This window comes from Fulmarus glacialis, unplaced genomic scaffold, assembly GCF_000690835.1.
Source record: "Fulmarus glacialis isolate BGI_N327 unplaced genomic scaffold, ASM69083v1 scaffold26863, whole genome shotgun sequence".
NCBI lineage: Eukaryota > Metazoa > Chordata > Aves > Procellariiformes > Procellariidae > Fulmarus > Fulmarus glacialis.
This window is the reverse complement of record NW_009202738.1, coordinates 21,885-47,459: the sequence shown is the minus strand read 5'-3', so window position 1 is coordinate 47,459 and position 25,575 is coordinate 21,885. Positions and strand designations below refer to the sequence as shown.

Genomic DNA, 25,575 nt, shown 5'->3' with positions numbered 1-25,575 from the left:
TATTTACAGATACTTGTTAGATCACAGAATCAAACCTGGTTTGGTCACTTGTACTTTGAATACATAGGGATGAGTACACACAAAGCAACACGAAAATAATGGTACAGAATTAATTTCAGGCAAAATCCTGAAAAGTTGGTAAATTCCTAAAGTATTATTTGTAATCTGAATTTCTGCTTAATTTCAGCTGGGATGATTAGAAAAATATTCTCCTTCCTTCTGAGTCTTTCTACACGATGGAAACGCACCCCCAAAATCTAGGTTGGTAGGGGGTGAAGAAACAGTTTCAAGCTTATTCAAATTTCATATTGCACTATACAACTTATAAACAACAAATGATATACACTGATATCTTTAAATATGACCATGAATTTCCACAACAAATTTACACATCTGAATGACAATCTGCTTAGAAATGGCAGATGTCAAAATATGAAAATTTATCATTCAGAAGAGCTATTTCCATTACATATTAAAAAGAATACTGAATTTATTAATAATCATTTTAGGGAGAATATTAACTAATGAATATTTTTCATTTAACACACTACCAGTGGCTGAAAAAAACTGTTTAATGAAAAGTTAGGTGTAGTGGAAGCTGCAATATATGTGTTCTCTTCTCTCTTAGTGGTGAAGAAGCTTACAAGCGTTGGTCTGTAAAGCAGCATTATTAGACCAACTTTACAGATGGAATTGAGATATAAAGATACTAAGCATTTTGTCCAGTCGAAACAGAAAGTCTATGGAAATTACTGAAATATGGTCAGGAATGTCCTTACTTTCTGTCTCCAACTTTAGGTAGTCTGTAAAAGCCCATAATACCATGTGACAGTCTACTGAAGTTTCCTCTAAGACAACAACATATTACGATTTTATATTACATAAATTACTGAAGACAGCACTCTAAATATCTACCAATATGCAGGAATAAACGAACATTTGGCACCTAATACCTCATCTAAAGAAATAAGTTCTAGTTAAGTTAAATGCAAGATCAAAATCAATTATTGTCATATCTAGTGATAAAAACCCATATTAAGAGATTATTCTTATCTGATCAACATGAAAAATTATACTGTGAGGTATATACATTGTTATGTTGATGCTTGAATAGGTGGATAGGCCAGCTCAAAATCCTGCCTATCCGAAGGACCACAATTATCACTGCTTAATTTTTCTTACCCAGTTGATCATGAGGAGTGCCTTTAAATATAATTCTGTAAGTGGTAAGGAACAAAGCTCCTTCAGCAGGGAGGATGTGAGGACCTCCAAGCAGTCCTCCTGTAGCTTCCTCTCTGCCATCAGGATCCAGTAGCACACGGAGACCTTCACAAACAAATTCTTCTCCTGGCAGTAAAGTTGGTCGTAGAATTTTGGGCTGATGCAAATAAATGAAAGTGTCAGTGTAATGGCGATAGCAGTGTTATACCTCGGTCTAGTTATAATATTTGGCTTAAAAAGCTTCAAAACAAAATTGTTATGAGACTGAGTCCAAAGAAGGGAGACAGAGTTTGGACTCAACTAAGAGAAATGGGTCTCAAAAAACAGTGGGCATGCAAAAGCTTGTTTATGTTCAGAAGTTTGGCTCTACTAGTTTCTTAAGTTCATATTTCATGAGACCAAAGCCAAGCACTTTATTTATCACTGGTGGAAATTTCCTTTCAGTGTTTTGATGTTTCCTCCTAACATTATGAGGGGGAAAAAAAGATGACTAAATTGCATGATTCTAATACTTGTAAAGAATACAAATATGTTTCATAATACTTGCCTTCTGTATTGGTGGAAGCCGCCTACTCTCACGATGGACAGCCTCCAGGGTCTCTATGTGCATTGCTACAATGCCTGGAAAGCAGTAATACCATAAATGAAGCCTCACATAATATGAAAGAGAAAGTTGCAATCTAATTAAAACTCTGATATTCTGATATTCTCAAATTTAAACATCAAGGGAATAATTATTTGAGATTCAACAGCAATTATAGTCTAGAAAAGAAATCTAACCTTCTAACTTCACTGAAAGTAACTGAAACTAAAAAGTGCATTTCTCTCACTAGAAAAAAAAGAAAGACTACGAACCACTTTTTTGTCACAATTCTTACCTGGTATCATGCAATGAAGACCCTTGATATGATCCTGTGTAACTCCGCTCTCTGTGCAAACCTTGTCGATAAATCTCGTGATGAAGCGTACAACTGCGTTTGCAACATCATTGTTCTCAGAGTCCTCAAATCCACTTTCAGTGTCATAACTCTCTGCAACGCTGCCTGCAATACTATGGACATAAATAAAAGAAATTTCAAGTGTGAAAAATTCAGCTGGTGATGCACATATGATATGTAGCTAGTGACAGACAAGCTGTGTTTTTTTTTCTAGTTACAATACAAAAACCTTGCTAAAAGCGTATGGTGGCACCACAGTTACACTGTATTTTCACTGTCATTAACACTGTCAGAACTGCATGGAGAACTTTCCCTCCAAGATTCCAGCGCAGACAGGCCCACAAGAGAAAAAAAGCTCCTTGAAAGTGAGCTCTACGCCTTCTCTTCATGGAGTCAAGTATATTATTTGCAACCCATGGTAAACAAATATCCAGTTACATACATACAGATACATTAAATGAGTATTTTGGTTGCAGAGCAAAGCATTCAGAAGCTAAAAAGACCATAAGAAAAGTTTTTTGTGCATCAGATAGAAAATGCAAGCAAGTCAGTGGGAGATGTACTTTGAACGTCTGAAAATGCCTCCCATAATATTAAAGGCCAGATTCATACATTGCAACATATACTGCAACCTGTCTACTGAGCATGTCCTAATGCCTGAGTTTGGAGGTGTTTAGTCAGCAGAAATGACTAGCTATGGGAAGCCTGATACTGATAGCCTGCCTATCTTTTGCTTTATGTCAGTGTTCTCACGTAGTGTTCTACAATTTTATCAGGTGGCAATTCTGACAGATCATAGGTGATAATGAAGACAATAAATAGAGAGGGAGGAAGGCTTGTTACAAAATGTCCTGGATTTGCATGCTAGGGAATGTAACTGGCATTATACCCCTTCTGCCTCCTTAGTAATTTAACCTTTGCCACAGTGGTTTAGCCCTCTTGCTTTTTGTGACGTCAGTGCCTTTCTTCTTCGCAGCTGTAGCACAGAAATTGTAATTTTATGGATGCCATACAAATGCTTTCTTGATTTTAGGTTCATACACTGTTTTTTTCCAAGTTACATAAAAACTAACAGAGTAGGTTTTGGGCTGCTGTTTTCTTTCTCATCGTACCCTATGTTTGTCTTCAACATTTGCATTACTAGATTAAAAATTCTTACTGTGACAATAAAATTTTTATGTTCCTTTAAATGGTGGTAAATTACTCCAGATTAAGTTCTGTTATTTAAGAGGAATCATGTAAGACTTCTGCTCTCCTTAATTAATGAACTTGAAAAGAAGAGAAGATACTAAAATAATCTGCTAGAATAAGTCCTGAAAACTAAGAAGCTTTTGAAAACTGTGGCTCATCCTGACTGATTACCACTGAACTTGCATACCCACCTGTTTGTGACAATACTGTTGCTTCCACTCTCCCAGTCACCAGTAGCTGATGTTCTCAATAACTTGTTCTTACTTGTATCCAGTGGTACTAGCAGGTAGACCATGAGGTTAGCAAAATGAATTGCCTGACTGAAAACCGTACTTTCCTCATTCTGGACTAGCTCCTGCTGCGTTTGTTTACTAAGAGTTGGCCATAATCGCAACTGCTCAGCAGCCAGGTCCATTGCTGTCTTATCCTGGTCTGGACCTACAGAATTCTTCTCCTAGAAAGAAATATAAAGACATAGACGAAATAATAAAGCTATAACTTAAAAAACAATGTTTAGTCAAAACAATTTATTAAATTGTTTATTAAACTTCTTCAGTTATTTAAATTATATATTAATTTAAAAAGAAAAAGCAAATAACTACACTCAGTAGGGTTTAAGGAGAGTTATGATTTTAGTAACTGAGCTTTGGAGGCAGTTTACTGAAATATGCAAGTAGCACAATGTAGACAGATCTAAACAACGTCATTTCTTTCTAGATCTTTTTTATGCTATACGATCTTCCATGTTTCTTCAGAGTGGTTTACTGATTTTAATATAGCTGCTCTCCTTAGCTTATCCACTTAGCTCACATAAGAACAAGCATAAATCAGATTGAGAAGTAATGTGCAGCTCATTGCTTGATGCAGGTGATATTCTCCAAATTCCTAGGATGTTCAGGTGAGGCAAGCTTTTATATAAATAGTTTCCAGACCAGCTGAAACATTCATGTCTTCACATGTTGGAGTCCAATTCTAGCATTTGCTTGAAGCAAACTAGGTAGATGGCACATAGTCAAATCATATTATAGCCTGAGGAAATAGAATAAAGGAATCTGGCAGCCGGTATTAGTGACCTAAAACCTGATGTTAAATTATTTAAAGGACTAGGTATCTTGTACATGTTTTTTCCATACTAAGTTAAAGTTGAGCTAATTTTCCATACAAACACATGTGAGGGTTACAGTAGATGCTTCCTTATAAGTTCTACTATTCTTCACATTTTTCTTTACTTAGTGTCAGATTGGAAGGGGCTCCCCACACACAGTCCCACAGTCCTTTTCTCTTTATCCCTGATATGTCTGACCCGCCTTTTCAGTTCTTTATTTTGACTATTATTGACTAATATTTCTGGGAATATTTCTGTCCATATTACTTCCTCTCTTTACAATGCTGTATGACTTTGGGTAGCATACACTTTTCAGTCACATAGTTGATAATGATATTTTCATACAAGAAGAGAGATTACAAATGGTTCTTTACTATGTGTAAGTGCTCCTTCTTTAAAAAAAAAAAAAAAATCTTATTTTAGCATGCTGCAAGGCTTCCCATTATACTTTCATTTTTGCATTAGAGACGTACTGAGACAGACAATTTGTGTTCTGGAAGATCTATCCAGTTTTGATAAAACAGACTGAGTGCCATTCAACAGAAACCACCCTAGGGTTTGGTAATAATCTAACACTGGACACTAGAAATGCTGCTAGCTTAGGTTGTTCATATAACAGAACTGTCACTAATTTGTAACATTGCTATATGATAAGTTACTACTCTCAGGAAAAACATATACCTTAAAGTGCGGAAAATTATACAAAAAGTGGTTGGTTCAAAAATCACAAGAGCAACATCAAATTACAATGTTTTGCAGATAAATGTAAATTTTTGTTATTTTTCATGTTATTGTATGCTCTTTAATATGGGAAAAATGAAAGAAAACTATGTATAATTGGGGAAACCATAACTTAGCTCTCTATGACTTAGGAGACAATTAAAGTGTGAATAAAAATACTACCTTCATCTTTACTTTAATATATTCTCCTACCTTTTGTCTCAACTGTACTGCATGGTTGTCGTCTTTGGCTGTAAGGTAGAGGGAGCGAACTTGATTTTGCACGCTGCTATAAAAGGTTGTTTCCCAAAACTGTTGGTTAGTCCAGATAGGATGGTCTTGTACACAGGTGTAAGCAAACTGACTAACTCCAGGTGCTAATTTCTGAAAGCAAAAAACACGCAAAATTGACAAATTAGTCCTATTATTTAATTTCCTTTAAAGGCTATGGGTTGAGTATTGAAACATACAGATATAAAATCAGTTGTACAGACTGAAATATGCAATATATACCATCTTTTATACTGCAATATAGGAAAGAGAAATTATCTCCAGTTTTGTGCCACTAAAGAAATTAACATACAAGAAGTTGTATGCAAGTCTAATGCCAGTGCAAGGCATGGCCTTCTTGATTCACAGTAGAAAAATGAGACTCAAGAGGAAGAATTCTGTGATGATAGCACAGAACACATTTCTGATATAAGACATTTTCTTTGCCAACGAAATATAGCATTTTTAACAACCTAGTCCTACAACATAGAAATCAGTATTCAAACAGATGAAAATCATTTCTCATTTTATTTAAAAGTCAGAACTACAGTAATGAAATTTAAAATAATTGTAAGTGGCAACCAAGTCCTTCCAATAAGCTGCATTTGTTGCAACAGCAGAAGTTAGATAAATTGTTCTCTTCATTGTTATCTACCGCACTGTATGACCCAAATCCAGCTCCTGAAAGAGTACTAAATGGGATATGTTCTTTGAAGTCACAAGGGTCTGGATCCCTATAAGGTCTCAAACAAAACCAGAATTGTTACAGCATTACTCATTATGAATGCACCATTTTTTTCAAGTAGGTCTATTTATTTAGGTGGCACTAGTCTCCCAGTGAGTTGTTTAATATTCTTGATAACCACATACAATGAAAGGAAATTTATTTCAATGACCCAAATCATGAAGAATGAAATCTTACATCGTATGTTCTTACTTTTTGAAAAAAAAAAAAAAGGCCACAGAAAAATTTGTGTTGCATATTGCATATAGCAAAGAAGCAGGTAATCTAAATACCCGCTTATGATTATTTCTACAGTAGAACTGAAGAATAAAGTACATTACTGGGTGCCTCATTTAATGACTTTCACTCAGAATACTACCCATACCTGAAATATACACTATATATAGAAGCTAAATGTTACTTTAATGATTATGTAGTAAACCACTTTACTGTAGAGCATAAATACTACTTGGTTTAATATTTATAATTGTACAATTGCACACAACAGCCAGTACATACAATACTTCCTTAGTAGGCACCCAGACATTCAAGTGGAAGGCTAGAAAATTACAACTGAAAATTTTAAGGTCTGGTTTACAGATTTCTGGTTTTGCAATTCTTCAAACTGTGTTTTCCACACTATGCTCTTCCAAGTACATCATGAACTAAAAGTTCTGATCATGTGCCATGTATTCATTCCCTATCAAAGACAAGGTCCTTTGAAATGGTATGTTTGAGGAAATGATACGCGACATTCTACTAAAATTTACCCAATTGAAATACCTTCTTGTGATTAACCATCAGAAAGTGAGAAATTTAATTTTTATTTAATCATGCAGGATTTCATCAAAATTTCTGTTAAGAAATCTAAATGTGTGGAAGATTCAAATTACATTAAATGTGACTTTGTTTATTCAATACAGATTGAAACAGAATATAGCTGGTTTGTTTAACAGATTCTTAAGTTTCAGCTGTGATGCAGTTTATGGTAGCTCACAGAAAATGATAACTGATTGCACAGTAACAGCTCCCATGCTTGATCTAGCTGTTAAATCACAGAACAGGACAGCTCAAATAGTGTCCTTCTGATCTTTGTATTGACTGCTGGGCATCCCTTGAAAAAATCTCCAGCATACAAAATATACACTAACTCATAACTATGTCAAGCCTGTTAATTAGCAGGACAACTAACTGTACATGAAACTGAGTCTTTTAACTGTAAAAAATGAGAAACTGTTAAAATAAAAAATGTACAGGAGGACTACCTCTATCCTCCTATAAAGCTACCTCCTTTATTCTTTAAGAGCTGTACACATTTCATATCTTTCACCATTGGCAGGTATGTATACAGCTAGCTTAAAATTGTTTAATTTGTTCAGCTGTGGTAATTAACACAGAGCCCACAGAATGGATCTGGCACAATTATTCACCTAACTCAAAATCCAGATGCACAAAACTTTTGTTACAGAGGAATGAGGATGACAGGTGAATCATGGAATATAAATATGGACAACACATCTTGAAAGCTACAGTTACTGCTAAAGCAGTATAATTACTTTGATTTATTCTTTATTTTTTTTACTGGCAGTAATTCCCAGTCACAATACAGCTGCAAAAAGGGAGTATGATGTCAGGAAAGGAAAAAAGGGAAAAGGGAAAAAAAGGGAAAAGGGAAAAGGGAAAAAAAGGGAAAAAAAGGGAAAAAAAGGGAAAAAAAGGGAAAAAAAGGGAAAAAAAGGGAAAAAAAGGGGAAAAAAGGGGAAAAAAGGGGAAAAAAGGGGAAAAAAGGGGAAAAAAGGGGAAAAAAGGGGAAAAAAAAAGGGAAAAAAAGGGAAAAGGGAAAAAAAGGGAAAAGGGAAAAAAAGGGAAAAGGGAAAAAAAGGGAAAAGGGAAAAAAAGGGAAAAGGGAAAAAAAGGGAAAAGGGAAAAAAAGGGAAAAGGGAAAAAAAGGGAAAAGGGAAAAAAAGGGAAAAGGGAAAAAAAGGGAAAAGGGAAAAAAAGGGAAAAGGGAAAAAAAGGGAAAAGGGAAAAAAAGGGAAAAGGGAAAAAAAGGGAAAAGGGAAAAAAAGGGAAAAGGGAAAAAAAGGGAAAAGGGAAAAGGGAAAAAAGGTAAATGTCTGCTCAAGCCTAGCTAGTCGGTATAGTTAACTCATGCCAATTTGTGTAGTGAATGCCACACAAGGGAGTGATTTGACTATCAACCTGTCCAGCTGCCTTTGACGCCTCAGCCCAAATCATGTAACTGTGTAAACCAGGTAAAGAGGGGGTGATCTTTGGCACAAACCCAAAAGAAAGTTTAAACTCAACCCTGGGTCCATAGTAATAGTGTTACAGAAATAAAAATGAAACAAATGATTTTCGCATGGGGACAAATACGACAGGAAAGCTGAGGGGCTTTTAGATGCTCTTCCTGTGCTCATAATTTAAACCCATTAACAGTCAATGTAACAAAACACAATTTTTAAACGATGGAGATTTATGTTCAAATATAACGACATAAATCAACACTGACAGTAACTCCTAGGCAAAATAAAAATTGTTTACAAAAGGATGAAAGAAAATCCATCAAAAAGCTAAGCGATCATAAACATTATCCTTCTCATCACCTGCATGTGTTGAAACAAATGCCAAAACCTCATAGTGGCCAGAGCACAGAATCAAAGTCAGGACTTGTAGTTCCAGGCTCAGCTCTGCCAGTTACTTTGGGCAAAATCATTTTGGATTCTCAGCTTGTTTTGGTTAGTTTGTTTGTAAAAAAGCAATATGAATACCAACCTTAAGCAGCACACTGCTGCTACTATGCAGTCAAAATCCATAGATTGAAAGTACTCTTAGTACAAATATAAGTATTCCATGAAGCTTGCAGTGTCTATATTCTCTACCCTGGGAATGCTTAATCAGCCCATTTGACTAGAATGGAAACTAATCTAATACATCAAAAGGGCCCCAATGTTTACTGTCGTATTCAAAGGAATTTGCTCAGGATTTCTCCAATTTAAGCAAAACAGTAGTTCAGTGTTTTTCATCAAGCAATACTACACATATAAAACAAATCTTCACCTATCTTTCTATAGGACAGCTAAACTATACTGATATTTATGCTCTTTCTCTCTGTCCCAATAATCCATTTCTGCCAGACAGAACAAACGTAGGAGGCAGCAAAAGAATTTCCTACTTATAAGGGAGGATTTAAGGGCTGACAGCTTAAAAAAGATCCCAGAAGAAAATAATAAAAATAGTTCTGAACTGATAAAGTCTTATTCTAAAGCTGTCTGTATGATAGCTTAAATGAGCATTGAGGTATAAACTGTAATAACCAGCAGAAAATGAGTTAACTTCCGCAAAGGACACTGAGTTCTTTCAATAGACTAAAGGCACTTAAAAAACCCCAAACACTCCCCTCCCAAATTACATATGAAACAGACATTATCCATATCAAAATCATGAACTACATTCTACAGTTTGTGAAAACACAAGGTAGATTTGGGACTATATGCAACTTCCTGAATTCAGGAATTATCTTTCCATTATTTCCACCTTACTGAGTGGCACTGGATAATACCTGCCTAGAATTTTTTCTCTGTTTCCTGCCACTGGATACTTCTGATTCTGAAAATGATACTTTTACTGTGGGTCAGCAAAAAATGTGCACCAACTCCAAGACTCCCAAACTTACTGTGAGGTGCAGGTCCCCAAAGAGCTTCTCTATGACATTATATTATTTAGATTGCTTGTTTCTGGAAAAGAAAAGCATGCTTTGTGCTGATCACTCATCAAAGTCATTATACTTTACACCACAAAAGCTTAAAGAAGAAAGCAAATTTATTCTAACAAGGCAAAGGATCCAGTTATTGATTGTGAAGTTGGAAAGAGTTACAAAACAAAAAGAGTAAAATACAGAATATAAATATATCTGAGACTGCTCTTTTCTCACAGGACTTTGCTGCATGTCTCTTGGCTATGGAAACAAAGGGGCAAACTCAACAGTACTCTATTTTTTAGAGAAATCCAGTTTACTTTAGAATTACTTACTGGATTTCTGTCTCCAACTTATATCCTGGGTTATTGGTTTGGATATTTTTGGTGAGAAAAGGAAGGAAAAGATATGAGAAAGAGGTTGCTGCTGAACGCAAAGAATAGCTTCCTATTCAATTGCCACCTGTCCTACCTTCAGAAAGCCACCAAAATTAGACTCAGGATTGATATATATTTTAAAATACTTAAAAGTGTGAGTAGCAAAGCAGTTCATTACACTGTTTATCTACTATTATTCTACCATGAAAAATAAAAGAAAGGCCAATTCACTTATAATTCAGCGCTACCAAATCACAGACAGGTACACTAAACCAGCAGAGGGCAATAGAATTCTAGAATTTTGCAAAATTGGGATGTAATTCTGGATGGAGCTTTATTTATGTATACATTTTCTGGCAAAAGTGACTTAAACATGTAACTACTCATAATCTTTAATCCCAGATTCCTGCAGATCATGTCTAATTTACTACACATTACTTAAAGCCATGCAGAGTATCTCATATTTCTATATAGCTGTATCAAGACAGACAGATACACACTAATACAAAGTTACATGTAATATTAAATAATGCACAATAACATACTTCTCCTTTCTCCAGAGATAACAAAAAGATTTACAAAGTTTCGTTATACACAGAATGCACCAAGGAAACTAAAATAATCTAGAATGAAGGATGTTCAGAACCCACAAAAAAGAAAGAGAGAAGACATTTTCATACTAGAACTTCACAGTTTTAAATAAGTTTAAGTTCCAAGCAGTGGATAAGAAATATGCTGATTTCTTCCCCATCTACAGTACATTAAAATATTTCTTTAAAAAAAATCCGATTTCATTATAGAGATTACCATGACACTATTCACCAAAGTTTAAATCCATCAGTTAAGTTATAGATTTCACAAATTCTCAGTTGCAGCGTTGAATCCATCTGAAGAGTTTTTGAAATTGAGACACAGCTATTTTGAAAATCTTCTAAAATGTCACCGTATTCCTTTGGCATTAGGTCGCTCAGCAGTGAGCGTGCACCTCTGTGACTGCACTGGAATGATGGTATTGGCTCTACCCACAAAAATAAACCCCTAGCAACAAAGTTGTTATCCAGGTCTACGCTCAGAAACAAATAAACCCTGTAAATCTCGTAAGTTTGTGGTTTTATTTATATTCAGATAGTGGTTCTTAGAATTATTGATGACCTGATATGAAACTTAAAGCCCAGTTAATAAAGCATATAAATAATCCGAAAAAGGGAATAAAGTAATTCTTTTTGAGTTCTTTTGTCACTTCATTTAGTATTTCTTTGATTACTATTTTCCTTCTCCTGTAGCAGCTTTCCCTGTCTTCAGTGGTGGAATTCTCTCTGAAGTTCTCTCAATATACAGTGTTCCCTTATCTGAAGAAACTATTAAAACAATAGTCCTCAAGTAGTCCTCAAGAACAGGATAAGCAAAATAGACAGAAAGATGTAAGGGTGCAATACAGAACATAAATTTCAAATTAATAAAAAAATTGTAACAGTAGGCAATACAAATTATATATACTACATGGTTCAGAAGGTGAAAGAGAGAGGATGGGCAAAAACGGGAAGAGTGGTATCATGAAGAATTCTGAAAGTAAGGACAAGAAGCCTGAACTTACTGCACTCTGAGGTAAGTAATTTGAGAGATTAAACGAAGATCCAGTCTGACCAACAGGCAAAGAAAATTATTGTGGAGGTGCTGGATACAAGTGCATTACAGAGCAGGATATTGTAAGAAACTCTTGTGCCAAATGGTAAGATCCAGATATGACATGAGCAGTGCATGAGGAAGAGGAGAACTACAACATCTGCCTAGTAAATTCTTATTGGCAGGAGTGTTTTGAACTAACGACAAGAGCTGATGTGGTACTCACAAGTTCAGAAAGCCAGTGATGAATCAGAGGAAGCGAAGAAGAGGATCCTAACAAGAATTTCAACTGTAGGAACTATTATGAAGGATAAAGAAGCAGCAAGTGGATAAAATGCAGGGATGTGAATGAAAACAAGAGTAGCAAATACAAACTTCAATTATGGGCTTGAATCACTGGGAGAATAATAATGTGTGTGAGTGAAGGTGAAAACTGTAAGACAGGAAAGCATTTTTGACACCCCAGTTCTTTGGCCACAGCCAGTTTAAATTGTTGATGAGATATCTAGGATGGCATCACAGAAACTCACACAAAAGCAGGCAATATACACAAATATATCAGCACCTTATCTCCCTCACCATCTGTAAGCATTTGCTCTCTTCTGGAAACATAAAATAATGCTGTTCAAATCATGACAGATAATAATGCTCCAGTGAAACTGAATTCAATAAAAGAAATTGTATTTTCCTGCAGAAAATTAAGTTCCATTCTACTGGAATAAGGATGTAGTGATCAGGAGGTGAAGCTGAACTTACAGATATGGAAATGCATGGGACTCTGTTACTTCAGATTTACATTCCTTCACTTTAAGGTCAGAAGCTTTACCAGAAATTTTAATTAAACCACAAGAAATTCTTTCACGGTGAAAATTCTAAATGAAGCAGTATTTCTGTAACACTGTAATCCCTCCTAGAAATAACAACAATGTAAAGAGATGGGCTGTAAATAAATTAAAATTGTTACAGTCAAACCAGAGTTCCATATCATTGCTAGAAAATGAATGGAAGTGGAATCAGGAATAGTTACAAATTATGTAATCTAATGCTTGTGGGAATACAATGAAAAGGTTTCTGTTTATTCTAAGAGATAGTGGATCAGTTCCTCAGTTACAGAAAAAAAAATTTACTACAACATTTATCTTTACTTCTTATTTTAATTGGGGGTGTCGGGGGGGATTGTCCTTTTTTTTCCCTGACCAAGTACTTCCTCCCACAAACCACTAAGGAAAGGAATTGCAAATTGCAAAGTTCTCTTCAATGTTTCTCATGATGTTATCATTCTGGGAAAGCAAGCTTCTTCAACAGGGCAAAGATACTACAGTAATTCATTTCCAAAATTCCTTGTAAAGGCACATGTTAAAAAATCCTCTAGTTAGTCTCTCCCACTAATGTGCTGAACTGCCATATTATACTTCTCTGTTTTGTTTCTTCCAGACTTTTTTTTCCACCTAAAAATAGTTTTGGAAGTAAGATATGCTCTACCTGCAAAGACATAAAACTGGTTCTAGAGACACGTATTATGTATCCATTCAAAACCAAAGTACACTAATTAAAATCTTAAGGACCAAAGACGACATTTTGGCATCTATGTTTGCAAGTGATACTGCAAAACCACTCAATCATAGCTAACAAGAATCTCCAGATTCCTGTTTTAACGTAAAAAATATGTTTGCGTTTACAAAAATAATTTACTGAACTATTATCTTTATATGAAAGGAACTTTTAATGGATGTAATAAAAATCCTTGACTGGGAGAGTGTTTGGAAATATTGACATAACTTTGACCATCACCTTACTATTTTCTTCCATGACCCCACTCATATTCATAAGCACCTGCCATAACCACATTATCCTCTCTCAAAATTCAGTAAAATACTGCTTTTATGTCATGCCTATTAAAAATTCAGCCATAGTTAACCTACTGGTGGGCAGAATCACCAACAATAATGATGACTAATACTGCTCCACAGCTTCCTTGCAGTGCCTCAAACTGCCTGGCTTCAAGTACTATTACTTATTTCAAATTAATATTCTAAGCTCTTGAGGATAAGGATCTTCATCTTTGTGTTCTTTTGTACGAAAGCAAGACCAGCAGTTCTTGTCCATAATTAGGGCTCCTGGATTTTCCAGCAATGCAAATAATGCTAATATACACACTTGATAATACTGAAAAATACCCTTAATCCATCTTTTGCCTGTCAACTTAAATATGTGCAAAATGAGTAAGATCTCTGAATGAAGAATTGTTAAACAAGATGATTATATGGAAAAGCAATTTACATATTAAATTAACTTAAGATTTAAAAATCTAGCTTATACTGTAAACATACCGCATGGTGTTTTAAGTTACACTAGTGTCAGAAGTCTAGGAACTGACCTCAACCTAAAGGATAAACATGTATTTTTTCCTTACAAAGTACGAATCACCTGAAAGGATTAACATCCAACCCTACCCCTGCAAAACAGGGCGTGTGTATCATGCCCTTTTACACTTTTCACCAACATTACTACTCACTTTCTCCTAACAAGTCAGATTGGTATCTGGAGTTGAAACATTACAATCTCTGCTGATATAAAGAAGCATGAGGGCTCTGATAGTGAAAGAACAGCAAAACCCAATGATGCAAGCTAATATATGTTCTTTTGATACTTATTACTTCACTTGAAGTACTGCAGAAAAAGCCGCCTTCTCTCCTGTGTGATGTCCTTAAATTCACTGCTGTTTGTTTTAGAAGAGATATATAAAAAATAGGAATGACATAAAGTCTGCCTCCATATATTTTCTTTTGTAGTTCAGGTTCTTCCATAGTATCCACTATATGATACAGGCATGTTCATGCTGTTTTTTAAGCAGACAACTTAATGAATTGCTACATTTAAGGGATTGCCATTCTGAGAATGGATAAATAAGAATAAGTATACTATTAAAAATAATGTTATTTAATACAATTTCAGTCACAAAACCATTTCCATAGACTAAGATAGTATCAGAACTGGCAGAATAGAGATACAAGAAGAAATTTAATGGAAGCAGACAAAACTTGTTGCCAAGACAATAAAGGAAGTCTTTCAGGTTGGGAGTTTCCTAAATTAAAGCCAGCAATTCAAGAGTGGAGAATTTTAAAGTAGAAGTGATTTCATCCCAAGCACATCAGAGTAAGACAGAAACATTTAGAAGGAAATATAGTAACTAGGTGTAAGAATGAAAATATTTCAGTATAGAAAGCTAACGCATTACAGAAAGTCTTCCTAGCTTTATAGAAGGCTAACAGCATGCTGATGTTTATGAGAATTACTTGGGCCAATCACAGTTGTGCATAAATACAAGTTAAGAATGAAAACTCAAGTTAAATGTAAAAAACCCCGCTAATTTTCCTTTTCAAAATTAATTGTGTCATCCAATAGCTTTATGCAGTTCCCCAGTATTTACACAAATTCTAAAATAAAGACTAATATATTGTTTGTTATAAAGTAACAGAGATAATGTTAGTACCAAATTTTCCACTGTTTTCCAGAGTACAGTTGGACCAATATTCCACTTATTCCAGCTGATCCTAACTGTAAAATTTGCCTGATAAAGACATAAAAATGGAATCAACTTTTCATCCATCATCATAGATTTTCACATCAGCCTTTCACATTAGGTAGCTTCTCTGTGACTTCATAGCTGATGCTATACGACAGAGAACACATTTCAAATTATGATGCTTCTGTTACATAATTAACCTTGAATTGAGTCTCTCCTGGAAAAGTGTTTGATGGTAATAGTTGAAGTATGATAAACTACTCTGAATTTCTCTAGTATTGCCTCTTAAATCTTCAGAGAAAGCCCTTATCCTTATAACTGGGAACCCCTCCCACACCTAACAGGCTCTGGAGTAAAGTGGTCATTTATTTAGGCATTTCAAGGTGTAAAGGCTTTCTTCCATTGAACATCTGTCATAACTGTTACTGAAACTTGGTAATTTATTTCAAATAGTAAAGTACACACTCAAATTAATTTCATTTTATTATTATGCTATGCGAAAGAGCATATATATTTCACTGTGGAAAACATTAGAATTTTTTATATTGGTGTCTTAACATGGAATACCTCCAGTTTCACGTTTCATCATTAATTTCAAATTTTTTTCTTATATTGCAATTTTGTACTCACCTTGAAGATTATTTAAAAAACCTTAAACAAACTTAAACAAAACCCACTTCCAATAAACACGAACTAACATCTTTTTCACCTCAAAAATGCTACTAGAATAATTCCTAGGATGACCTGAATAAATGTTCTGTACTATATTCAAAAGTTTTAATAAAATGACTTACCAAATTTTGGTAATCTTTTAAAAACACTGAATAAAGCAGTTCTCCTATTTTATGTAATTCTATTTCCTTCTCAACAGAGAAAGGTGTAGGCGTATGGATTACAAATGATAAATGGACACACATGCAGGTGAACAGCCAAACAATAGCATACCCTAAGGACTTCAGTTAGGCCTAGTCTGCAAAATACTTCCCTGGTATTTCATTGCAAGTTCTAGAATAAAATTAGCATCAGTATCGAACTGAAATTTTATTCAAAATTTGGTGGCTTACAAGTGTTAAAATTAAAAAAACAACAACAACAACAAAAAATCAATCCTTCCCTCCATCCTTCCCAAGAATTACATAATTTAGTCACATAAAAATTATGAAGCAGTCTCCAATGCATCTCACTGCATTATGCTAAATGACAAAGGTCAATTTTAATGTAATATATCCAATCTGTGAGACAGTTTACTGCATTTGGGTTATTTTTCCTGAAACTAGATCAGCACTATCCAAGTGTACATCAAGCCATTAAAAACAACAACTGACTCAGAAATCTAAACGAAATACTTGTGATTCGAAAAATAATACTGCTTTGGCTACTGCAATTTAAAGAAATGCTCGTCCATAGAATATGGAAGTCCACTCATAACTTCTACACAGAAAAAACTTTACTTTCAGAATAGTATATTTTTATTATGCCACTTCCTTTATTCAAACACAGGTGATCAGAACTGTCACTTCTCAATGTCAAATAACAAAAATTTGCAAGTGTGTTACTATCTACTACGTAATGTGGTAGAATATCCTTAGAAAGGTATGGGAACATGGATGATTATACACCATTTAAGCATAAAATTTTAACTATAGAATTCTGAAAAAAGTCCCCTGAAAGTGAGAAAATTGTATTACAATCTGCACATTCAGGTTCTGCAATGGTTGAGGAATGCAAGAAAGAATGTTTGATCCGACTGCCAAACATCACCTTAGTTGAAAAGGGAGGGAAGATGGAGAAGTGGACTCTGACTGTGACTTGGCATGGAATAGCAGTGAGGAAGAGTGCTTTTGCTCCCTCTGCCTGTTGTCCAGCAGAGAGGTTGAAAATGGTGCCTGCCATTGATCATCACTCTTGCTGCATCCTAAACCTTCAAGAAATGCAGCATAGTCTACACAACAGCTTGCCACCTTGGCAAAGAGACATAATTGAAACAGAGCATCCAAATCCTGTGAATTTGACAATGCCAATTATACGATTGTCAAACTGTCTTCCTTGATGAGTTAATAAAATGAAAATATGATTAAAATATGTCCTTTTCATCTTGTCCTTTTTTCCCCACGCGTAGAAAAAGAGCTCTTTTCTGCAGCACCAGGGAATACTACATTTCTATTTTATACACAGAAAAAATGACTGCATACCAAATAAGCATGGGTCATCCGTACCAAAAAAACATGGAAAAATTCTTTTATCTTCATGTATAAATATATTTTATTTATACTGTTTCACTTTTAAACAAAATTCCAACACTATTACTAATGGTAAACTAAAACCTTTTTCTAACCCAGAAGCAAAAGATGTGTTTGTTTTTGTGATGTTAACAGTACACACCAAAGTCCACTGTCACTGATGAGTCACATTTTGCTAACAGCTCATGTCCAATATTTAAAATTTTTAAATAGCGTTGTGACTATTTTTTCTAGAAAAATTCAATTATTCCTCCAGGCCACAAATATGCAACCAGTACTGACTTCCTGTCTATGAATTTAATCCCACCAGCTATGAGTTAGAGTACAATCAAATCCTACCCGATCAAGTTTCACAACAGACCACGCACCAAACTTCAGGAGTTGGAATTCTGAAATTTCACCAGACACCCCAAGAGCTGACAGCATGCTGTGCACAGGGTGATGATTCTTGTTATTTTAATTATATATATGTAGAAATACCCTAGACTAATCTTTATGTAAGCAAAGACATTAAGACAAGACCTGTTAGATCATGCAAGCTTGTTCCTTTCTATAAATTTTTTACTGTTTTCCCAAGAATATTTTAAAATACCTCAAGGCTAGAGCATTGACTACTTCATAAAAAGACCATTCCAGAATCTTACCAACATCACTTCTAGGAGTGATGACTCTTACTACTCAGTTTCTTGGTTTCATCTGCTGGACTCACATGAAAACACATCTTTCTCATTATTTATACACCTCAAACACTTGGTGTCTGCACTATATGTGGCCATGTACAGTAAAGCTATTTAGGAAGAACAGGTAATTGTTTCATTAGTGCTCTGCTTTGTGTTAGGTAAATAAAATGAAACTTAACATTTCATATACACAACAGTCCTTTCACAAAGGAACTGTGTTGTTGTATAACTTCTTTTTATTATTTCATTTGAAGCAACAGGAATTACATTAACAATAAAATATTGTGACATGAAATCCCACCATAACTTCCCATCAAAATGCTATAGCAAACATAGATGGTAAAATATATATTTGACTGATACAACTCTACAACATTTTTAGATTTACTACAAGCTTTCTCACTGATAACTCGATTTGGAATACCACTTGGGCAGTAATACCAATGCACACACAAATGAAAACCTGTGTCACTATTAGATTCACAATTCCTGCATATTCCTGGCTACCAACAACACTATGCAGTTTCAACAGGGCTACGTGAAATAATATTTAATATGCTGCTGGCATTAAACATAGTATTCTGATAATGGAAACATCAATAAAAACAAGTACATACTGCCAAGCACTACTTCACCGTTTTTTGGAACGCATAAACACAACCACACTTATAGCAGAGGTAATACAGTTCTGCGTGTTGAAGCAACAGTATTGGAATACCTGCGCTCTGCCTACAGAAAAATGAAATGCAGCTTGAAGTGGTGTGTGTGCACGTGCATGTGTGTGTAAACTACACTGTATATGGTAATTAAATAAAATTGACAAGCAGAAAAGGCCATGACATAGTTTGACAGTGCAAACATACCAGTTTTCCTGAAGGTATTTTAATAAAAAACAAATAATCCCCCAAATGACCTTAATTTTAGTTTATACATTCCTCTGGACTTATCAGAGACCCAACAGCAATATGCTGTGTTAAGCAACAAAACTTTAATCATTCTATCTAAGAATTCGGTAAAGGGAAACCCAGTGGAAAGAGAACTTATAAACTGTTAATACACTAGAAAACTGGAAGCTCAAGGGAGAAAAGTAAAGCAGCAGGATTTGATATTATTTCTCCCCAAAACAGGGGAAGAGGAACATTAGTTTAGTGTAACTCTAGAGCAGGAATCCCTCCAAAGGGTTATAGAGATGTTAATGGGGTGGAAAAATGACACCCATTTTTCTTAATTTAAGACTACTGATACAGAACATTACTCCTATACAGGTTCATGCCAGGCAGAACATTCTCACTCTAGTCTAGGATACAATTTTGAAAACCTCTAGAGAAGCTGAAAAATGCTCCAAAAGTTTCACTTTTACTCAAATTCCAAACAGAACCTTAAACTGTTAATCTTAATTTCATCTAATCGCTGCAAAGTTTGTCTACTGATCTTATGTTCTCAACAACACATCAGTTTGCATTTAGTATGAATAGTTTTATACCAAAATAAGTACTTTTGCCAAAGAATTGTATCTAATGGGACATACCAAAAGGGGCCATCACTGAACCTGAGGATTAGATCCGGGAAAAACAAAATTCTTTTTCTATTATGCATTAACAGATGGCTTTTGCAAGTTAACAATCAGGTTACTTAATTTTTAATTCGGGTCTGAACATTAAAAAAATCACCATGCTTCTTACATCCGGGGACTCACAGTTTCCTGAGTGTATAGCTTTAGAGTTAAATAGTGAGTGTGGGACTAGGTTATTACACAAAAGGTTTCAGAGAATTTTTTGTGAGAGAAATGGTGTGAGATCTTGGTACTCCTACCAAAAGTACAAGTGTAGAGAAGTACTTAAAGATATTCTATATTCAATCCAGTTTTTGCTCCCCTTGATTGTGAAATTAAAACTTATTTAAGCTTATTTCAACACTCATGATACTCCACGCAAAAAAAGTGGGTTTTTTACTGCTTTTTTTTTTTTCCTACTTGATCAAACTTTACCAAATGAGGAATCTAACCAAACTGCTACAACTCCCCAAAATGCTCTCTGTACCTCTAAAGGTAAAGAGCTATGTAGACTCTCTTGGCCATTTTTATTAAAGGAACTAAAAATCAGAAAATAAAACAAAACTAAAGTAAATCTTTCTTCATAATGTAAGATTAATGCAGTAGCAAGAATAAAATAGGCAAATGGAAAACCTCTATAGCTCATTAGCTCTTTCTCCAAATTAAGTATTAGTGGCAGCAACAAATCACAAACAACTCACGATTCTGCTACTCGAGGACTCAAAAGAGAGGGAATAGAAAAAGACGAGCTTGGAATTAAAGATGGGAGAAAGTTTGCTGCGATTGAAAAATTTAATGTCTCAACACGCTAGCTTATACAAGAGAATGAAAATAATCTGTAGACTCTTTCCAGAAAGCAGTCTTGGGGTATTATGTACAGCTCTAAAATAAAGCCCATTTAAATAAAACTTTTTCACAGTTCAAAAAATTAGAAGAGAGAAAACCTACTACTTTATGCTCTATACATGTAGTAAATACTGGCTTAAATAGGAGATTTCAAGAAACTTCCTATGCATATGACTTTGTCAAAATTGCTCTCGTCTTTGGCAGATGTTTCTGTGTTCTATGACTGGCAAAGTTCCACATTTCTTATTCTAAAAACTACATCACAGAATCTACTTCTAGTTTAAAACAACCAGAGATTGTTCAATTAGAATGCATAGTTTAAATTAAAAAGCAGTGATTGATTTCTCAGCTTATTGTTGCAGAAACCTTAGTTTCTACTCAGCTAAAATAGGAATCTCTTTGCATTTTACTTATGGCTACTCATAAATGCCTCATACACCATCTGAAGAAATGGAAGGTTGTATTTTTCTTAATTTCTATCACATGTTATTAATGTCTAGCAAGACTATCACAGAACTACTACTTTGCAATATCATGATGCACCAATTACCAAAGGTTAAACACTTATTTCCCAAACTGGGTTGTATAACAATACTCACATCAAACGAAGATTATTTAACATTGCAAGCAAGTCCATGTTCTGAACTTCTTACCTCCTCAGATATGTACATCCACAAAGAGTGGCACTTGAGCTAAACAGAACTGGTGAAAATGCTACTGTATTGGGACACTGAAATAACTACAGCCATACTACAGAAGTTCTGCTTTTGAAATAATTGCTTGCAGAATTTGCATTATTTACATTTTCATATTTACTATCATATTATATATTATCACTATCAAACACTATGCAAAAAAAGAAGAAAAAAACAACACAAGAAATTGAAAACAAATATACAGTTAAATCAAGCCATATTCTCCAAAGTTAACAATTACAGAGACTGAAAACTTAACATGTACTTTTTGGCCAATGCTTAACATGCCAAATTAAACAAAAAACTACTCCAAGTGAACAGTTTTTACACAATAACATCAGAAATTATTATTTTCAATTATTTTAGTGGTTAGTTATAATTCAATGATAATTCTCTAACCTGTCACATAAGCCTGCATTTAGTTCTGGGTAAATTTATCATAATCATCATCACTCAACATCAGTAAGTGTAATTGTGGTGCAATGTCCGTAAGAGCCTATTAAAAGACTGCCATCAATCAATTTTAGTTACCCACCATATATCTCCTGTCATCACTTTCTTCATTATAACAGTGTACATAATGTAAAAAATACAAAATAGGAGTGGTTTTCAATAAAAACTTACCCTATAAAAAGCAGTTGTCAGGGGTAGCAACGCTGCAGCAATGCTATATTCTTCTGAAGATGAACAATCCTTCAAGAAAAACATGAGGAAAATAAGCAAAACCATTTTCAATTTATGCATTATAATTTCATTTCTGCCTTATGGAGTTCCTTTGATATCCTTCCTATACACAATGTAACTTCTAATCACTTGACAGCATGTAAGAATAACATATATTTATGTGTGTGCATATGTGTATACATATACATATCTTTCCTTGATTTCTGCTAGACAGGTATTGCTATGATTCTTCCCATTTAAGGAATTTATTAGTGGCTTTCTCACTCCCATTTCTGAAATATAATTTCAGCAACATAGTTTACATATGAAAAGGAAAGTATTCCTCCTTTAGGAAACAATAAAAAGGTAGCTTGCTTCCATTTGGGTCAACAGCAAACCTGACTAAAATGGAAGTGATGTGATGACCAAAGAATGTACCTTCAAAAAGTTTACACAAAGAAATTGACATTTATTTAATATGAAATAATCACCTCCACAGCCTCTACAAAAGTTTGGCACAACTTTAAAAGAAGATGAAAACCCATTCTCTTCACAGTCTCAGAATGCCTCATTCAACAGTCAAGTGTGTCATTCATGTCTCTCTAGGCTGAAAAGCGTACACCAAAGTAAATCAACTAGTAACTGTACCCATGAAAATAGTGATTTTATTACGGAAGTCTTTTAAAAGAAACCAGAATTGGTATGTAACTTAATATTTAAAAAACAAACTACTTGAATTTTTAAGACTTTTTTAAAAACATAGAACAAAAAATACTCAACAAGAGTTAAAAAAGATACTTTTTTAAGTGACTAGATTTTTTTCATTAGCTCTTTTTGCCAACACTGAAGAATGCAGTAACACACACAGTTCTACCACACAAATGTATCACTATTGTGCCCCTTGTTGAATGGCAAAACAACATTTCCATTTGAACAATTCATTTCAATATTTTTAACATTCATTCTTAGAACAGCCACCCTCCAACTCAAACCACACTCCTATTAACTATCTGTAACATCTGACCAAATTCCAAAATCGAACTATCTCAAGTGTTCCTCCGCCAGACTTTTCATTTATGCCTTCATCTCATACCAGAGTTCTCTAAAACACGACAACTAGCAAAAACTTGGTACCAGCCAACTGTGATAGCAGAAATAAAAAATCTGCACTACAGGAACAATCATGTTAAGGATCATTAGGATGGTATTTGCATTCATCTCACTCTTCTTTCTTCAATGGCTGCTGAGTGATTATGGCTGCAGGTTTAAAACAATAGACCAAAAAACTCATCACAAGACTATTTTGCTTCTCATTACTTTAAAACTCCATTTCATTCTTATGATTTTCCAATAACAAATACTTCATCTTCTATTACTTTAATCAAGCTTACCTAAACAGAATACCAATGTCCATACACAGTTAAATATAGTAGCATTTAGAAAACTTACATGTGTATTCTGAAAAGGCGTACAACAAGTTCACAGATGTGAAGCTTTATTTCTGCAGAGTTACTGAAGGTTTTAACATGTCTAACTCTGCATGAATGCATTATGCTAACTGCTCATGGAAAACAAAAGTTGTGCAAGTGCTCACACTTCATAACACATTCCAATCTGGTCGAGGAAAACAGTAAGAAAAACGGACACTGAGAAACTCAATATATGTTTTAATGATGCCTTTCAGTATTGTGACATGTATATAAAAAAACCCAAATTAGTTTGTAAGATGTCAGAACAGTAAGACTAAAGGACATAGACTCAGCTGCTTTTCATTTTCAATTCCTGCAAAATTTCCTATTGTTACCCATATCCGTAAGCCCCATTTGGAATTTAGCACATGTATTTGTAGTTTAGTGTTAAGATATGATAAATATTGTTAGTATTTTTTCACTTAATCAGAAAAATTCCCATTTAAAATGAGACGTTACAACCTTTAGGAATGCTCAACAGTTTTCAAAGAAATACGTATCTTAGTCCTGTATGTTCTTATTTATAACCAGGTATAAAATGACCCATCCTCATTGTTTCAAGTTATCTACTTAAACCCTTAGCTCAAATTATTTGTAAGAGTTTTGGCTTTTACCCAAAATATACATTAAAATATCTTTATAAAAACTGAGCAACGTATCTTCACCTAGAGAGCATTCAATATTCCAAGAGCTAACATATGTCTCAAAGATATATATCATCACCACATAAACAACACAGTAGATTATTTTTCCATTCCTTCTTGCAAGTATGAAATTCTCCACATATTCTATGTCAGCAGTACCCCCTGGACTTGTAGTATGGAAGTATTATATATATATGTATTTTTTCTCCTCCAGCGTATCACAAGAAATGTAAAATTATCTCAGTTAGGAGTAAAGTATAATACTGCTGCTTTAAGAATAGTGAAATTAATTGTTTGTCTGCTTTATAGCTGCAAGACAGAATGCCATAGTTAACAGAGATGTTGCACTGAAATCTTAGCTTCCCAATTTTACAGGCAAACCAAAGTACTGGAAATGTCATATATGTATTGTATGCAATTAATTTAGACTCCTGAAACAAAGCAATCCAGCTGCCTTATATATAATAATGTCTTTACGAATTCTGAAAAATACATCTCACTACTGTTACAGAAGTAGACAAATCAAATACCATAAAATAACTAAAGCTGTTCCCCCTAATTTGCACAAAATGAAGCTGAAATACATCTGGGGAACAAAAATTATTCTCAGCAAATTAATTTCCTAAAAACAATGTTTTATCACAGTGAAATACAGACTTCCACCATGCCATGTGCAGAGTACTGCTTTGAATCCATGCCTAATTGAGTGAAGACCTGACACATTATTTTGGCCATACTGATCACATATTCAGATAGTTGCTGAACTCTGTAGCAGGTTGGAAGTGTTACAGGAATTTATGCACATTTAAAATAGTTTTGCTATACTGAATTGACGAGTGAGTAATAAAAAGAGAATGTTTTTCCTTACATTACTTACTTTGATAATACATGTGATTTACTTCTATGTTCCGCTCAGTTTAAATATGCAGCAAAACTTTGGTGGTTAGACATGGTCATTACATTGCAGAATTGACAGCTAGAAAGTTATAGGTTTTGACGGCTTGGATGGATGCATGGGACTGCTAGTATCTGGTGAGGCACCGATGGCTTTTGGAATCTGGCAGGTGGCTCAGGCTTCTGGTACGGGAGAGGAGAGGCAACTCTTCTCCTCATTCTTGATTTCAGAACAAGTACTGACCTGAACTTTTGTTTGGAAAACAAGGCATTGTATGTCATCATTAAGTTGAGATGCCCTCCACAATCTGATCCTAGCGATGAACAGCTAAAAAAAAGCCACCCCAGGTAAAGGTTCCTCCTTGATATGCTACTGAAGGTGCAGGCCCAGATTCAACAACACCCTTAAGCTCCCTTTGATGTTCCACTGACTACAAGAGCAAGCCAAAGTCAGCGAAGCATGGTGACAGTTAAGCACAAACTTACGTACTTTCCTGAAC

General features: G+C 34.6%; 1 protein-coding gene across 1 annotated transcript in view; it reads right to left on the bottom strand.

The window, feature by feature from the left end:
* The window catches only part of LOC104074332 (myotubularin-related protein 13-like), a gene marked incomplete at both ends in the record, with an annotated part of 45,334 nt that extends 23,236 nt beyond the window's left edge, over positions 1–22,098 (bottom strand). Inside the window, 6 exons of the mRNA XM_009574412.1 lie at positions 1,183–1,378; positions 1,769–1,842; positions 2,100–2,272; positions 3,542–3,804; positions 5,389–5,559; positions 22,030–22,098. Of these exons, the coding sequence (XP_009572707.1) occupies positions 1,183–1,378; positions 1,769–1,842; positions 2,100–2,272; positions 3,542–3,804; positions 5,389–5,559; positions 22,030–22,098 (946 nt within the window). The remainder of the gene's footprint in view (positions 1–1,182; positions 1,379–1,768; positions 1,843–2,099; positions 2,273–3,541; positions 3,805–5,388; positions 5,560–22,029) is intronic.
* Between the last annotated feature and the right edge of the window lie 3,477 nt (positions 22,099–25,575).